Source organism: Channa argus, chromosome 3 (genome assembly GCF_033026475.1).
Source record: "Channa argus isolate prfri chromosome 3, Channa argus male v1.0, whole genome shotgun sequence".
NCBI lineage: Eukaryota > Metazoa > Chordata > Actinopteri > Anabantiformes > Channidae > Channa > Channa argus.
The window spans coordinates 16,348,136-16,366,696 of record NC_090199.1 but is presented as its reverse complement, the minus strand read 5'-3'; the positions used below and the strand labels follow the sequence as shown (position 1 = coordinate 16,366,696).

General features: G+C 40.3%; 1 protein-coding gene across 30 annotated transcripts in view; it reads right to left on the bottom strand.

Annotated features, from left to right (window-relative positions):
• ptprdb (protein tyrosine phosphatase receptor type Db) overlaps window positions 1–18,561 on the bottom strand; it is a 131,392-nt gene that overhangs the window by 7,048 nt on the left and 105,783 nt on the right. For 11 of the 30 annotated variants that reach the window (XM_067497222.1, XM_067497241.1, XM_067497226.1 and 8 more), the window contains 14 exons: window positions 18,098–18,354; window positions 16,441–16,531; window positions 15,306–15,530; window positions 15,048–15,208; window positions 13,102–13,113; window positions 12,353–12,465; window positions 12,192–12,233; window positions 11,552–11,649; window positions 9,566–9,689; window positions 7,216–7,391; window positions 5,938–5,961; window positions 4,145–4,264; window positions 3,292–3,446; window positions 1,479–1,764 (listed from right to left, as the gene is read on the bottom strand). In XM_067497222.1, the coding sequence (XP_067353323.1) occupies window positions 1,479–1,764; window positions 3,292–3,446; window positions 4,145–4,264; window positions 5,938–5,961; window positions 7,216–7,391; window positions 9,566–9,689; window positions 11,552–11,649; window positions 12,192–12,233; window positions 12,353–12,465; window positions 13,102–13,113; window positions 15,048–15,208; window positions 15,306–15,530; window positions 16,441–16,531; window positions 18,098–18,354 (1,884 nt within the window). The remainder of the gene's footprint in view (window positions 1–1,478; window positions 1,765–3,291; window positions 3,447–4,144; window positions 4,265–5,937; window positions 5,962–7,215; window positions 7,392–9,565; window positions 9,690–11,551; window positions 11,650–12,191; window positions 12,234–12,352; window positions 12,466–13,101; window positions 13,114–15,047; window positions 15,209–15,305; window positions 15,531–16,440; window positions 16,532–18,097; window positions 18,355–18,561) is intronic. The other 19 variants (XM_067497234.1, XM_067497244.1, XM_067497245.1 and 16 more) reach the window with 6 other exon arrangements.

The window sequence follows — 18,561 nt, the reverse complement described above, 5'->3', positions numbered from 1 at the left end:
GCTTCCAATATACACCTGCATGGATAGAGTCTATTCTCTTTTCACCCAGCCAGACCAGACGGGTCTGCGTCTGGCAAGAAGTAAATAACAGAGTAAACAAAATAAAAACTGTGAGAATAAAATGAAAATAACACACCTCTGTAACACTTTGAATCCCTTATGTACTTTCTACTCTTGCTTGTGTATTGATGTCTGTGTCTGGTGTTATTACTTTAAATTCTGATCAGCTCCTGAAATGTTTGAAAATGTCCATATGACCTTTCCCAAAGATTTTATTAGAACTGCTACTTTCCGGACTATATTATTTGTTTTGTTGTTTTTTTCGGAATATGCCTGTCAAACTTCTAATACCATAATGCCTCTGAAACCCCCAATTAGCACTTTCTTACCTTGGACTCAAGAAGTGCAATCCCATAATCTCCTTCAAATCCAATCATCCATCCTGACTATATGAATCTTTCAGTGAGCTGAACCTCCAACAGCTCTGGGAGAGATGCTCAGTGATCTTCAAGGTCAGGAATTCCAGGTTCATGGACACATGCATATGCATATGTTTTTAAGCCGATGTTCCTATGAACAGCACAGGCACCTACTACATCTGGAGGTGACACTGTTTTGCCAAAATCTGTATCGAAGATCAGAATTTAAATCTCTCTTTTGGGAAAACTGTGCCTGAGAAGTCCTGCAACTCTTGGACAATCTACATCTACAGTTCTATATGATATGTGGCAACACAGCAAACTCAGTTGAGTAACTGTGGACGGTATCAAACAACCGAAAGCTCCAAAACAGCTACTGAATACTGTAGACATTGATGTGTATTTCAGATCTCCCTGTATTCCATTTTATTGACTTTCCTTTTTTTCCATTTGAATATATTTTGTTTGGTCTGGAAGTAAAATTCCTAAAATTTCAAAAATACCATCCTTTTTCTGTAGGTTTGTATTTGTCATCATACTGTACATAATACGTCATGGACAACAAATCTTGGCTTTTTAGCAATATGCTTATTCACTTGCAAGGAGTAAGATCTCTGTGAGTAATTGGACGGCTCAACAAGTAATACAGTATATCTCATTTGTTTAAGCTTTCAGGATGATGCAAGAGACTTCTGTTTAGACAGAGCCAGGTCAGGTGTTTTAAGCTGTCTAGCTGCTGGCTGTAGCTCCACACGCTTGGAGTTGAATCTGTTAACTTTTGCCAATATACTAAATACACTTACTTACTAAAAGTTACATACATTTTGACAATATGCTTGTTCATTTTTGACATGAAGCCCATCATAATTTCTGTTGATACAACCAATCTCTAGATTATCAAATTCAGGCATGCTGTTGTGTAGCTGACCCTGAAGTCTGGGAGGTGAAGGGGAACAAAGCGTAGCTGTCACATACAGAGGCCAGTGAAGTGGCAAACTATTATATATGTCAGTTGGACCTAATTTTATAACTTTCAGGGACATGGTGAACACTCCCGACCTTGAACTCCAGCTCCATGCCAGTGACATTCTCTCCCGGTTCAATCTGTGTCAGCCTCTGGATATAGGAATAGAGGTTCCGAGCGGGGACCTCTGTGTTTCCGCAGGTCACGGCCTCCAGCAGCGCATCATGAATGAAGATGTACTGGTCCTCTGTTTGGACCATGTAGTTCCTCTGAGAGCGCATCAGCGTGACGTGGCCGTAGATGTCGATGGTCTTCTCGTGCTTGATTCGCTCCGTCATGGCATCGATCACGACGAAGCAGCCTGTGCGACCCACTCCAGCACTGAGCCAAAAGAAAAGGGAAAAAAAAAAAGGGGGGGGGGAGACAGATGGTGACTTTCTCACATAACCTGGGGTTTGAAATGTTTATCAAACTGTTTTCCTCAGTGTGTTGTCCAACATGGTACCAATCTCTCCTGCTGCATAGTGCATACGCTCGAACATACTGAGCCTAAATCAACTAAGTATCACAAAGGTGCCAGCCAGCAATATTTTCAACAGAGGACATAAAAATTGACATCAGCGATGAGTCAGCATCACCATCTCACTGGCATTAGGAAGATATCCTCTCCTATCGACATACAATCCAGACATATAATACATTTAGTTGCCCACCCAAACACTTCACATTTTTGCTGTGCTAGTACAGAAATGGTAAAACACCCTGACCAAGCAAGTTTCTGCAAGTGAATAGAAACCTCTTTATATGGTTAAATTAATACCTGTGTGTGTGTGTGTGTGTGTCATTTGGGTGGAATGAAATTTGGTCCATTGTTTGATAGAGGACGGCTGATATGTTAAGGCACATTATGATGGAGTCTTGCTGGGATAATTAAATTTGACTGATAATCCTGTTAGATACTCCATCTGACTGCTACGGAAGATTAGGAAGAGCTCCTCTTCTGCCAACCTTTTCACCCCCCCTCCCAGCCTCTTCTCCCTGCCTCTCTATCATCCATCTAAGTACCTTTCCAGCACTCTCACACCAGCGATGCAACTTTTCACCTCACATTTGGACATTTTTTACACTCCATTTTCCATCCACCTTTCCTTTCCTTTAATTCATCATTTCCATTCACTGCGTCCTGGATTTGACCTCACCTTCTCTCTCATTCTGCACATAACTCCTCCTCTAACTCTCAGCCTTTCACTAACTCTCCCTCTCAATCATTGTCTCGATTCCCCTTTTCTCTCTCGTCCCTCTCTCCACCCACATCTATACCTCACTAATTCTTCCTCCCAAGAGCTTCTGCTCCATATTCCCTGTGCTACCCTCTGCCTTTCTCTCTTCTTCACTCACTGGTAAGAGCAAATTGCAGCTTCCCTTTCATCAAACAAAGCTTGAGGGTCTTGCTGCTTAGACAGCAGCTTATTTCAATGTAAACTCATGAACCCAAATAATCATTTTAAACAGTAAGTAGTGAACAATAAAGCTGCTTATGGAAAATATCGTTTGTTGTTCAACCTAAGAGAGGATGGTGGTTGTTAAGGGAGGAATGTTAAGCCAGTGAGGATGGTCGGGGGTTTCCGTAATGGCAGGACCTGATGATTTTATACAAGTGCTCTTGGACACTTTTGATTTTTACAGACTCTTGGGCTTTTGAAAATGATTATGCCAAGTAAACCCCAAGCACACACACAAATAATGCCAATTAAGGACCATATTTGTTTTGCCTTTTTTCTGGGGACCACTAATTTTTTTTGTTCTCTCTGCGATTTTAGGAATAGTTTTGATTCAGTGAAGCATAAGACGTATCTAAACTAAAAAAATGTGCATAAATAACTAACAAAAACATTTGCTCAAACAAACCTGCAATGTACAACCATGGGTCCTGCGTCTGGAGGGTTACAGGCCTTGATCCTACGTAGGAAAGCCAGGAAAGGAGTCGGGTGTTCAGGCACCCCGTGGTCTGGCCAGGCTGTGAACTGGAAGTGACGAACCTCACGCTTCTCATTGGAGCCGCTCTGTACAAGCATACAAGGGTGTTTAAGATAAAGCTGATGGGCTTTTATATTTTTTCCTATTGTCAACAAATCCCTAAAAAATGCCCAAGCCAACAATTCCTTACTGTCCCCGAACTACTTCTTGACCCCGGTCTATGGCTCCAGGCCAAATCATTCCTACGTAATACATCAAATATTGTTTCATAAAATAGTGGCTTAGTAGTCTCCTAATATAGCTGGGCCTTGTAGTTTTGAGCCAATAGTGGCACAGTGGAGCAGTTGTTAACATGGCAGCCTCACGGCAAGAAGGATCTAGGTTCTTCTTTGTGTGTAGCTGCTATGAGGTCCATGTGCCTGAGTAATAGACTGGCAACCTGTCCAGCTTGTGCTCTGCATGTATGTAGAGGATAAGCAGTATAGAAAATGAATGGATGGCTGTTTGTTGAGCCTTCTCTCTGCTGTGTATTATTACAGTGGTGGTGTATGGCACAAAGGAATAAATCTGACAATTCACTTGTGGTTGGCTAATTTTGTGGGATTTGTTGACAGTAGAAGATCTTTAAAATGTTCTGTTCTCAGGTTTGTCAAGTTGGGTCACAAATACAAGCAACTGCACATTCAACTGTGACATGGTCACAGCAAAAATTAGTCTGCATGAATATTTAATCAGATCAATACCCACACAACCCCACTACACTCCGCTGCACACTTCAGGCTACCTTGTAAAGGGCAAAGGTCCTGACAGAGTAGGTGGCCAGCTCCACTGTATCAAGCAGAGTGACCTGAATGAGGCCGTAGGTCTCTGTGCCCCGGGTTGGCCAGTACTGATCGCACTTTACCTAAAAGAGGTGAAGAGGGGAGAAGCTGTGAGAGATGCAAAGCAGCCTGTATATTTTTGTTCACATTTTCTGTGAAAGAAGAGAAGAACAGAGTGCTGACTTAGGTGCATGTGCACGTTTACAGAGGCAAAGAAAGAAGGGGAGTGTTAAAGCAGATCAGTGAGAGTTAGCAAAATTCAGAAGGTATTGTTTAGAAAAGAAATGTGCATACTGAGACAACCCAGCGTGTAAAAGGGGTTTTAGTAAGTATGCAGAGTGAAGAGTGATAGAGAGACACACAGGGGAGAGAGTTCCCCTTTCTGGAGTGTGCTTCAAAAGCCAGAAGACTGTGGCCTTAGTTCGCCGTAGGATGGTGGGCTCTCACAAAGATCCACCATGGTGCTCAGAAAACCAGTGATAACAAATGTGACGCTGTACATTGCCCTACATTCCAACTTCACAAATCCCCAAAAACTACACCCACCACACCAAATCCCAGCATTCCGAGTCACCATAACAAATAGAATTCCCGTGTATAAGCGGTCATATTTGTAGTTCTTCAGCTCAGCCTCAGAGACCACAGAGATGAGAAGAAAAAGCATCCCAGAGGAGAGAAAAAAGGGGAGGAGGGCCTTGGCAGAATCAGGCCAAACCAAACGCTATGTGCTGATCCCTCCAGTCCTCACATCAAAGGCAGCAGGGAGCTCAGCTCAGCTCGCTCTGCATTCCACTGCTCCAGACTGGGGATTATGCGTTTTGGCCCAGGATGTTCAGGCTGTAATTACAGCTTTTCAACTGTTGTTTTCCCAGCAGACCTTGAGACACTGTAGGGACAGGAATGGTCGTCCATGTAGGGGGGCTAGACCGCTGCCAACGACTAAACAGGATCGCAGTAACTGCCTGGTGTGAAGACTATATTAGGCAATGATATATGGGCTAACTGCATAACTGCACCCTGCTCTTGTGCGGTTTGACTGGTGCTAAAAGGAAGGATACTGGCAAGATTCCCACAGTGGCACCATCTGTGATCATCTGAGTTGTTAATGCGTAAACACATAATGGCATAATGTTGAGAGGTGTTAAATGAGATTAAGTTATTTTCTCGAACAAACAGCCCACTACTCCCACTAACAGTACATATCGAGGCAGTGGGCTGATAATAGACATTTAACTAAATACAAATTGATCGTTTTCATTGTTGCATGATCTTGTGACTACATTATTGGATTGAACATTCACAAACTAAAGATTTATCATGTTTATGAGGCAGTAATAGTCTCTAACAGTAGTACCTCACTAACAAACGAAATATCATACTCCTCATGATGATGCAGCCATAAAAAAACAACGTCGTCCCTTAATGCTATGTAGTCTATGCTTCATTCCACGAGAAAGGAAAAAAGAAAAACAGCTGTGGGTGTGATCATGCAAACTACAGACACTAATTTGCACTGTGTCTGAACTGCAGTGGTTACAATAAAACCACTCAGACCTAGTTAAGTATGAGCGCCTTGTGGTGAGTTGAAACAATTCAGCATTCTCATTCAATGCACTGGCTATTGCACAGAAAAAAAGGGAGGAAATCAGCAGGAAAAAAATGCACTGGATAGAGAAAAAAAAGGTAGAGGAGAAAACCAAGTGAGGTGATGTTATATTTTAAAGGGTATAGCAATAGAGAGAAAGAGAGGTCTTGCCTTAGAGAAGAAATAAGAGGGCATCTGAGGGTCAAACAGACACAACAGAGACAGTTGGAAAAAGTTGAAAAGGAAACAGAGTTTTAACACAAGGCACAGGTTAATAGAAAAAGAAGCACAGATGAGAGGAGAGGATCATTTTCTGAACAGGGCTCTGGACATAATTGGATAGCACTTAATCATGATTCATACCTCGAGCCATTCTTGTTCACTTAATTCTAACATGACACTCTCATTACACTGTTTTTTTACTCAAGCAAATGTTCTGTTAACAACAGCAAAATGTCCCCAAAGTCAAATTGGTTTCAAATTCATTACCTAACTCCAATTTAGCAATACCTGTATTTGCCCCGGGTCTTGGTCATGACTCTACTGTATGTTCTTGTGTTTTATTATGACCGACTAGATGCAAATTTGTGTTATCCTACATCCCCACCCTGTTTTTCCATACTCTGATTCCTTCATGCCAATTATAGCTTAGTCCTCATAGTGACATCAGCTGATCTTTGGTTTCTACCAACTATTTTTCTATGACATGACACATTCTAGCCCTTGCTCTTCTGTTCTCTCATTGACTGTCCTGTTCTCTTAAAACCATCTGGAATATATCGTCCTTCCAAATCTTAAAAAAAAAGTGAATGTCATGCCCTGCCATGTACCTTCTCGCTGCTGTCAAACCAACCGTGTCAAATCCTCTTTTTATCCTTGCTCAATTCTAACCTCACTGTGCTTATTTCCTCTCACATTAGTGAACTGTAACCTTATTGCTGATCCTGCTCTACTCATCTTTTCCCATTATTAATTATTGTTGTCTCTTTCATATTATAAGCCAGTTATTTTTTCCTTTCTTATCCACCTTTCCCTTGTTCCACAATACTCCATATTTCTTATTTCATTGTCATTACAGTTTTACCATGCTCCATCGCACTATGCACCGTTTTACTTTACCCTGTTCAATTGTCTTTTCTTTTCTTCTGACCAGTGCTAAGTCAATGCTAATACAGTACACAATATACTGTATAAGACAATTATTTTTTTCCAACTTTTGCATTATATAGTCTAGCCACAATCTTTGCCTTATTCATCATTAATAATCGTCATTATGGAATAAGCTTTAACACTTGTAGATTTTGTGTATGCTCCTACCAGCTATTTTTCTTCTCTACCATGTTGTACCTCATACCAACAAATGTCCTATTCTACTATATGATGCTATACTGTGTACTCCAACCCTCTGCTACATATCCTCACATCTTATCCCACCCCCTCCTTTCTTACCCGTGACTTTTCTTCCAGCTTGGTCATCATGATGATGTTGGCTGTGTGCTGCTCCCAGACCATCCTCCAAAAGTCTCCGAAAGTCTCAGGGAGGGAGCCCTGAGTGGCTATATAGGCATTCTGACGGCGGTAGCCATCAATATAGTTAGCATTGATGTAGTCACTGCCTGGGACACCTGCAGAAAGAGTAAAAATTATCCAGAGTGTAAAAAAGAATGAGGGTTTAAAGAAAAAAGGAGAATAAATAATGATGGGCTGAAATAAAAGAAAGAGGGACCCAGATGAAAGATACAACTGACTGTCTTTACTGATGTACTGCATTATGTGTATAATGAATTGCACTGAGATATTCTTTGTTCATTTAATTTTCTTTGCAGATGAACCTGACTCTTATTCTGATTCAATGTGCAATAATCTACATGGATTATTTAAAGTCTACTGCTATGAATGCAGTTTTATGTTCCAGTAATAAAGGGTGTGGTTCATCTGGGGTCATGGCAGGGAGATTAATGTTTTCACAGGTCCCCGCATCCTTTGGTGTTGGATTGTTGAGCCGTCTTGCTTTATAATACATGCTAAGACGATCACGGGCCTAATCTGAGTATACTCTGGATGTGTCGCTTTAAATGGCAATGTGACTGTAAGGCCGTCTCTGTGCAAGACTCAGCTGACACTGCTTGTCCTGGAAGGGATTGTGTGTGTGTCTGTGTGTGTGTTTGTGGTATGAGAGACCGACTGTGTGTGTTTGATTTAGGATCAGTCCTGCTCATCTGGGGCCTAATACCATAATCCACAAAATCACTGAGTCACAGCTCAAACATGCACACATACACCAAAACACAAAAGTACTCAACCATACATACACATAAATGTGCGCGCACACATGTTCAGCCGTGACCCGATTCTGAAGAAATGGGACACAGAACTCCTATTTGAGTTGTCTGATTGTAGTTTATAAAATATAGAAGTCAGAATTCCAACAGGAAAAATGTCCTGCAGCTGATTCTCTTCTAGCAGATTATATTATGAGCACAACTCAGGCCTGTAGAGTCATAAAAGCCTGAGCCACCATGCAACACACAAACAAAAAAACAAACTGCAATAACAGGGTCCAGTGTGAATATACCATTTTTTCCAAATGGGATGGGGACAGACGGTAAGATGAGCTTCTAACATATGTTTATCAACCTCAGTCTTTAAAAGACAGCTTGGCTAAATGGTTTGCTGTGCTACAACTTTATTGTAAGGGAATACAGCAGAAGCACAGTGCAGATAAACACACACACAAACGCACACACTTTCAGTCCTTTGGTGGCTATGCTGGCTTGGCAGGGAATGAGTGTGTTCATGAATGTGTGGAGAAGACTAAGAGCAAAAGTGCATATCTGTGCTTGTGCACATCCTGGGCATGTGTTTTGAATCTATAGAGGAATATGTGTGTGTGCGCACTCTTGTGTGTTTGGACATGCTCAAGAGTATATGTGTTTTCTAAGCTGAAAGAAAGACAGACAGCCAGGGCTCCAGGACAGGCGGGGGTGGAAGGGCTGCTCACACATGCTTTGCCCAGATAAGGCTCATCTGTTTGGGCTTGGCCTCCCACTGCCTCCCTCTCTCCACAGTGGAGCTGCCAGTTTCTCTGCCTCAGGTCTTTCCCTGCTGAGGTGGGTGAGTGTGCTTCAAAATGTGCTGAGAACAGGACTGAGACTTTTTTTTTTCCATCTCATTTTAGACTGTTCAAAAAGACAAAATAAGAAAATCGGTGCACCAATAAAATATCAGTAAATAGGCTATTGATAAGATGCAAGCCTGATTTATATCCATGAAATCAAAATAGTCAAATGAGAGCAGATGATGTGTTTGTCTGAATCATAAAATTAGCATTTTTATGGTGAATAGCTGATACAGGTACAGCATGTGTGCATTGTTTAGGAACTGGTAATAAAAGCCATGTTTGAACTAATAATACTGTACCTCAATAATGATTGATTAATAATTCAATAATGATTGAATTGAATGATTGATGAATAATGATGACAAATTAGCACAGACGTCACATCACACTCAAATGAATACACCTATACTTCTCTCTACAGTATACGTGTACACTTTGGATGATGCTCACACTCTAACCACCACCCACAACCTTAACCATCACAAATAGATGCCCAATCTAAACTCTTGCTCTACCCTTGACTCTGAAATCAAGCTCATCAACCTTGCATTGGGCTTTGATGAAGTGAGGATGTTATCAAAATACCATCAGCTCTTAAAAATGTCCTCACTTCCAACACCTGGTACAATTAACAGAGCACACACAGATTCACACAAACACAGTGCCAGAGCATCTTACCCTCAATGCTGGACAGTATAACCCTGGAGTGATCATAGGCAATGACGTTAGCATAGCGGTTCTTTGGTTTGTTAACTTCCAAGTTGGAGTTCTCCCATGTGAACTGCTGTCCAGGGTCGATGGACTACAAGAAAAATGAGTCAAGGTTGGAGCAAAGATAATAAAAATGTATTTTACTTTAATAAAGTTGATTGAAAGTAGTTTTAGACAGTGTTTGCATGCGCGAGTCACTGCTTTCTGAGAGATGCTTTGCTTTATTAAAAAACTAACACATTAAAATGTATTATGTAATTTTTATTGGGATATTATATATAATAAGGAATAATCAATTTGTCTTTGCTAAGGCATGCTAAGGAAAAAGTTATTAAACAATGATTTAAATGTGAGTAATGCCAAATCTCTATTAAAATACAGAATATGGCATTTTATAAGGCAAGAGTTGGACATTTCAACAACATGAGCTGACAGCCCAGTGTACACATTCATAACACCAGCATTAAAAACCATATACAAATTGAAAATTAATCAGGCATTCCTTATATTGGACATGGATGCAGGAAAATACAATATACCATTTCAAGAAACAACAGTGATCTTGGGACTTTCCATTTTTGAAAAAAAATTTAGCTACCAGAGAAATATAATAAAAGCACAATAAATTCCTCTGGGAGAGAAAGGATGGTTGTGTTAAACCAACACATTAAGTTCCTGGAGGGTAATTACAGTGTAACCATTGCTGTTAGCTGGGAGAGGCAGACATGAGGTCATGGTGGGGCTGTCAATGGAGAGGGACGAAGAGGAGAGAGCCAGAGCAATTTAGCAATTCTGAATATTTTACGACACATAATTATGGTTTGGTTGGGGAAAAAATGGACAGAAGTGATACTGTATGAGTGAATGTATGTGTGTGTGTGTTTGTGTGTGTGTGTGTATGTGTGTGCGTGTTTGAGGCCGCTTTCTGTGCACTGCCCAACATCATGTGTGCCTCATTATTACACCACAATCATTTCTGGCCTCTCTCTCCCCTCAGTCCCTCTTCCATCCATCTCTCTCGTTCCCTCATTAAGGGCTCAGTACCGAACAAAGCACACAGTCATGCACAGAGAATGTGAGGCTCAACTGAGTGGTTCCAACTCACACCACAATTACATACGGCTTCTCCCTCACTGTCTCTTCCACCCTTCGCTATCCTCTCTACCAACACTTGTCTCCCTAAAACCTCCTCGCTCTGTTTTTCTACTCTTTGCATAATGCGTCCTTGTCTTCCTCTATATATGTATCTCTGTCACACTCAATTTGTCTTTCTCTTGTGGTAGCCAATTAGAGCCTTATGTCTGCTCCTTCACCCAGAGGCTTAAATGATATAAACAAATTTTTTTGCAAAGAAAAGAAAACATTTTTACCACTTTAATAGCTCTCTGTGGAGCTCATTGTAATGCTAGTACTATATACAACACAGCCAGCATGCTGGAAATATTACTAGTGATGGGCCACACTTGAGCACACCAACTTCAGGAATATCGTTATCTCCTAGTAGTTGCTTTTTTGTTCCACATTAACTGTCCTGTAAGTTGATGGAAAGTAATCAAGTGTCCTTTTTGCAGACTACACTTGCTTCCTGTATACTCTGTGCTTCGTTGCTACTTCTTTATTTCTCTCTTCTCTTTCTCCACCAGAGCGTAGAAATGAGAGCATGATAGCCATCTGGCTGTAAGCAAACTCTCTTCGAGCTTGCAATTTCAATTTCCCTCATATATTTGTATAGATAACAATGGGTTCTGCTTCATCTCGTATCACTCTGTGAAGACAAATCAAAATGCAACGTAACTGCAGGGACTATGTGAGGCGCAGTCTACAGCGCTGGTCACTGAAATTGAAACTGAGCAAAAAGTGACGATTCAACGATAAATATGTGTGTGACGACATCAAAACTAGATGAATTTCCTAAGTTACAGATTTTCAGGGACAGATAATCAGCATTCCTACCTCATACTCTTGAGAGAACTTGAGATTGTCGTTTGCCTTGAGGCGCTCGATGTGATCTGCCATTTCAGAGATGGGGATGGGCGGGTGACTTGCCATGCCTGCCGAGCACAGAAATAGAAAATAAAAAAGAGGCCATTTTGGTACACATACAACTAAACTCTTTCGGAGGAAAATGTTAAGAGTTAGGAGTCTCAGAGGAGGTGTTGTTTAGTGTTCTGTCCATGGTCAGCAGAGGAAGCAAATGGAAGTGGTTTTTTTTTCTTTTTTGTTAAGTGACCATTATCTCTCCAGGCAGACAGAAAGAATAATGTGCGTGTTCTGAAAGTTACTGAGGCACAATAACATGTCCTCCGAGTATATGCACACTGCTGGTGAGGATAAAAAAAGACTATGACACAGGCGGTTAAAAATTTAGCATGAAAAAGAAATGGGCTTTTTGAGAAAGTCTTCCAGAGACATTTTTATGAAATGTTGTCAATTCAAGCAGCTTCATCCTATGTGGGATGGAAGGTTAGCATGGAAATATGAAAGAGAAAGGAGGAAGGAAGGCAAGAAAAAGAAAGATAAGAAGGAATGTGGCAAGAGGGCATGTAATGAAAGTGGAGAGAAAAAGATCTGTGGTTGACTAAGACCAACTAACTTGACAAACGTCGATAACCACGGTACACTGATACACAGTAGGCTGAAAAGGGAAACGACATCAAGGTTAACCTTATCTATACAAATACAACTAATACTTGGGAAATCACACATCCAAATGCATAGTTTATGTGTATTTGTGTTTTGGTGTGTCCAATCTACCTGGAGTCTGGAAGTTGATTCTGCGTAGCTCCACAGGATCAGTGGGATGGTGGGACGACATGGCTTTGCTGCAGGGAAAACTGCCCTTCCTGCCCTCAGCCTCAGCTCTTTTCCTGCAGAAACACATCCGCATGCACTTTAACCTGATAAATTGAACCTTGAGTCTGTAAGAGTGTGGTAAAATGAGGGATTGGTAAATGTAAGCATAACCTCAATTTTTGTAAATTGTGTTGAAATAAATGGACCACATTAAAGCAAGTGTTAAGCTTCCTTGGCATTTACAAGAATAACTGTATTTCTGCAATTTTTGGTTGAAATTTTACCCAAGGTTGGGGTTTAGTGTTGCAGTCTTTTATATGCTAATGACAGGCTCATTATCTTGGATAGTTTTCCTGCGTGTTTCTCTCTTTACCAGTGACATGTCCTCTTAGAATTTCTTTGCTTTTACAGTGCATTTATCATATTATTTATATTTAGTTAAGACTTTTTAAACGAACAGCCTTACACAGTGCAGTGGCCGCAGTGTTCTTTTTGAAATTAGATTTTTTGCCCATATCCTTATCCAATTCACTGAATAAACTGTACTCTGCAAGTTGTACAGTAAACCCTGCACCAAAACTAACTGTACAGTCATTAAAGAAACTTCAGGATAATCCTGCCTCTTCTGGCATCTAAAGCGTTTTCCCAAATGTTGTAAGGAAAAAAACCTTGTAGCCATGAGGAAACAGTAATAAGAAGTGTTTGTTTACCTGTCAGGTTTACTGGATCCAAACAGGCAGAGGAGCAGATAAAAGAACAGACAAGGATGAATAATATTAGTATCCAATCAAAACCACATCAGCGACTAAAGCAATTCTGCACTCCCCATTCTATCTCTTTCATTACAACAAATAATTTTCTTATTACTACTGTGAGATATGTAAAATAGCACCTGCTGTAGACACAATGATTAACAGGGAATGTAAATCAAAGTGATAAAAACTGTTTAACACTTTATAAACACACTCTCGCTGTGATATCCACACGTATGGCATTATATGCAACTCAGCAACATCTGAGATATTACTGCCTTCAAGTCACCACAGGTTCCACCCCAGGGTTTATGAACTTTGGACTTCCATCAAGGTTGATAATGCTGCCATGCCATCAGTCGCAGCAATCATTCATGTGCATTAACAAAGCTCTAGCCAGGAAATGCGTTGACTATCATGAATAATGCTAATGAGTGACAATGTAATTTCCACTGCTATTTTTGCTTCATGTATAGATTTAATAACTAATTAAGAAATACACACAGTGACTTTAAACGCTAAGCAAACTCTAAGCAAACTAGACTCAACACCAGTTGGTAACAGACTTTGATGTTAAGTGTCACTACAGACGTGTAAAATAGCAATAAATATCCCATAAGCTACATAAATGCTACAGATAAAATGGAAACACATAATGATCCAAGAGGGCTGGAAAAAAGCTTTAGGTTTTACTTCAGGTATTAGTCATTTCAGGATTTATGGAATAATTGCAATGTATAAGAGCTCCAGAGGTGTCTTAACAGGTCAGTAATAGGCGGGAGATGGCGTTTATACAGCAAGAATTTAACTTGGTTTGTGAAAAGGAACAGGTTTTGTGCATAGAAACCAAAGACATTACAAATCTAGCTTTTTTTATTTAAAGGGAAGATGTGGCTGAGACTTTGTGCCATAAAAATCAAACTTTGATCGCACTTACCACTGCACAGAAAATGTGTAGATTCATTGATTTCACCACCAGGTTTTAGCCTAATACAGCTACAAAACTCAGCTGCACTAGTTTCCACGTAGACATGCAAAATATTATCAGAACAATGAAACTGAAATGATCTGTATAAACACAAACCTCAGGGATCATAAGTGAGAGCGATCTAAAACTTCATCATGTTTTAGACCACCTCAATCATGTCACCCTGCGTGTGATACAGGGGAAATGGGACTGAATTGGACTGAAGAGGATATTTTCACATAGTCGAGTCAAGCACTGACTTTCGAATAAATTTACCCTACTACTACAGAAAAACACATGGTTGGAATATTTTTAGTCGTAGGTTACCTTTCAACACGATTCCTGGAACTGCTAGTAGCTTATTATAAATGCAAAAATAGTGAAACATAAAACAAAACGCAGCACCACTAGTAGGCCACAGGTAAAACCAATTTAATGGCAACATTATACATAAGGTTTAGGAGCTGTATTTTTTAAAACTTGGAGCATGAATTTTCTAAGTAAGACAAGCAATAAATAACAGTAAGTTTTAACATTAACGTCACGTTGCCATTGTTTTAATTTGGTTAAACTCCTGCTTTTAGAACCTCTGCAAAACTCCTGTGTAGTAACTTCTGCATACTGTTACCTGTCTGAGAGATAACCTGTTTATGACCTTGCTCTGTTAAAGGTGATTTGAGAACTGCTGCTTGAGATGAAACAGTCTAACTATAATATACATGAAGCATACCTAGAATACACTATAAGGCTAACACAGATGACCAACAAGCCATGATGGGAATAAAAATAAGCTATTCCCTGTTGAATATCTATTGTGTTGGCTAAAACTCTTTCATCCTCTGTCTTTTAGATTTTCTTTCACCTTCTCTCGGTAACCCAGTGCTTTATTAAACCAGTGTAGAGTAGCTTCTTTCTGGCTACTTCATGCTGTCCTTACCTCTTGAAGAGAAGAATGGCGATGACAATACAGACAATGAAGATAACAGCCAGCACAGGCCCCACAACCCACAGCAGCCCCTCCTCCTCATCGACCATTGGCTGGGGATCCACATCCGATGAGGTAACAGAATCAGAGTAAGGACTAGTTGCATACGTGGTCTGCAGGAAGACATATGTTTAATTAGGTATATCACACTGACATTAGGCCACACTGTATTCAAACAGGTAAACTGTGTGTGTTTGTATTTTCACTCACATTCTCAGAAAGGTCTAAAAGTGCAAGCACAAAGAACACATATTCCTGTCCGTTTTGCAGCGGATGATTGCGAAAGTCGCCGTAGTTTCGTCCGTCACCTAGTGTGAACTCCAGTGGAAGGGTCTTAAATTGAGCAGTGACATAGGCCCTGGGATCTGACTGGGCAGCCTGTCTGCGGATGCGAAGGGCACGACTGACACTGGTCCTGTTGATCTCTTTAAGGAGCTGAAAAGAAAGAAAACAGAGGGTGGGGTTGACATGGATAAAGAGAAGAGGGGGGAAAAGGAGAGAATTAGCAAAAAGTTTCACATAAAATATTAGAAATGATACAAAGAGGGGAAATAAAATGAAACATTTGATTATTTTCATCTAACATGCGCGGTGAAATATGAAAGGCCATCAGAGCAACACCACAATTCAACATTTTAATTTCCCTGATACATAAAAAGTAATCTAGTCATCTTTTGCAATTGTAACATTATTTTCATAAATAATAATTTAAATATATAATTTGCGTAATATCTGGAGATTACATTGGTGAGTTTTTATGACAGAATAGAATTGGAAAAGAAGGGCATTTTGGCAATTACACCCCACACAAAAACACTCATCAGTGGAGGAACAGTGGGCTGTATGGAGAATTATCACTGCAGCACAAACGTCTTCATCAACCGAATTGCTACCACATTTATCCACTGAGACAGCGGGCACTATAAAAACAGTTAAAACTCATCTCATGCACAAATGAATGTGCTTTCATAAAAACACAATGGGCAGATGAAGTCTTTAGAAAAAGGCAGGAAGTGGAATTAAATGGGAGAAGGTCGATGAAAGTATTGTTAGGATTGAACAGGCCTTGGATGGCCAGGTTGCCTACCTTTGCATAATAAGGTATAAAGAGTCTGATATAACAGAGGTGAGGAAAAAAACTGCCAGTAGATTTAGCATTTGCCTTTGTGTATGTGACTTTGATTTTGTTTGGATACCTTATTGTAGCACATTTTCATCTATTAAGGTATCTACTTCATCATATTTAATACTGTTCATTTTTTATCAACATGACTACCACCGTTTGCAAAGCCTTTTCTCATATGAATATTTATTGGCGTCGTCTCTTGTCTGCAGGACCTCTCACCTCGTCCAGGTTCATCTGGTCGGGTTCATCCCAGGGATTCAGGAACTTCCCCTTCTGCTTCTTCAGTGGCACCACCACCACATAATAACCCCTGAAACACAGCACAAACTGGGTTTAGACTTACAGCATACATCATGAACTAGACACTCCCTCAACTTTTCAGTCCCTGGAGAAAAAAAAAAAAACAGACCTTTGACTTAAGATTTAAGGGAATAATTTGACATTTCGGGAGAAACACTCATTTGAGCTTATTTGTGGCTGCTTATCACAGAGTTGTTGGGCCGTTTCCAGTTCGTTTCCATATGTCAATGTGCCACCGTGAAAGACTTGAACCCATTTTACGATGGCAACTTGCACAGTACATTAGGTGATTACAAATGTTCTTTATTCTGGGAGACAGTTTAATGAAAGTGGTAAAGTGGTGGTCTTTATGCTAAGCTAAGCCAGTTATCTTAGCTTAGCATAAAGACTGGAAGTAGGGTGAAACAGCTGCAGTGCAGCTCTTTCCAAACGAAAGAAAATAAAAAATCTGCCTAATATTTAACTTAATATATCTCTTCTATATCAAAAGTGTAGGCAATGTAGGCAATGTTTTGTTATATTCAGACAGAGCCAGGTTGGTTCTTTAATGGGCTAAGCTCAGCATCCACTGCCTTAATCAGTATCAATCTTCTCATGTAACTGTCAAGAAAGTCTATTTCCCAAAATAAGTAGAGCTGTTTCTCTAATAGTCTACTTTAAGAAACCGCTTTGAACACATTGTTCCACTAGTATATTTCAGTAGCAGCAGCAGCTGTGACATGACAGTGTAAATCTAAACATTGTGGTTTTGGAACGTACAGTAGGATCATGTCTGAAGCCACGAGTGAAACAAAGACCATAACATCACCGGAGCAGTCAGAACACGAGCACTTGTTGAAGGGCACAGAAATCAAATTTATGTCCTCAGTAGATAATTTACTACTGTGTGAGGTAGAAAGCAAGCTTTCTTTATGTCAAATGTGAGACAATGAGAATGTTCTAAAGCTCTAAAGACGAAAGAGTGAGTGAAATAATGTGTGCATACTAAATCAGGCAGTTTTGGATTTAGATGGAAAGATACATTGATTAATGTGCACAGCTCCAAAACGTAAAAACGTTTTGAAAAATGCCCGTCTGGAGACTTCAACATCCAGCTGATTTTTGTTACCATCTTGGACTAAGTCGCCTAAACTGGGGAAGAGCAAAACATAGTTTGGGTCTCAAAAACCCTTCTGAGATGACAGAGACAAACTACAGGAAAATGGCTGTAATAAAGTGAGTCAAATGTGGAGTGATTCAGGCTGTGGCTTTCAGAATGAATAAGAAGCACTGCCTCCACTTGGTATCTACTGTATATTTGTTCTTGGTTATAAAAAGCAGATGAGATTATTAGCTTTGAGCTCCCATTTGGCCTGTTGTGGGAGTTCTCAGACTTGCTTTACTGCCAACTTAGAGAAATCCCTCCCGGTAGACCAATAAACAAAAAGCAGCATCAGGAGGAAAATCAAATGATCACACAGGGTCTATAGAACAATTCATTTGACAAGTTCTGTACAATTATCCAAACATCTGTTCATTACTAAATCAAACCAGTAATTTAACATTCTCACATCCCTCACTTGTCTTCTATCTCTACCTGACTTTTGCTGTGGTCTGTACAGTTGGTAGCTGCACAGTCACCATGCCATCTGCGTTCGTCTTTCCCAGCACCATAGGCTTGGTCTTCAGGATGTCTGGGGCTGTGGTGGCAGTGACACGGTGCTGCAGGCCTCCGGCGCTGTTGGCCCGGTTGGTGAGTAGAAAAGAGTACTGAGTGTCAGGCTCCAAGCCTATGATCAGCTTCTGGGTCTGCTTGCCGTCCACTTCAACAGACTGTCCCTTTCCATATAGGATCTGGACATGGGGTGGATTACATTATTTGAAAGGCACATTTTATTGTAATTATCATTTTTATTCAATTATTAAAATTGTAATAATATAAAATGCACAATATAGCACTTCACACTTTGGTGTAAAGGCTCCCAAATTTGTTTTAGTTGCGGTTTGATTTTAAGTAATTCATGAAATTCCCATGTGAGCCACTGTAGAACGTAAAATTCC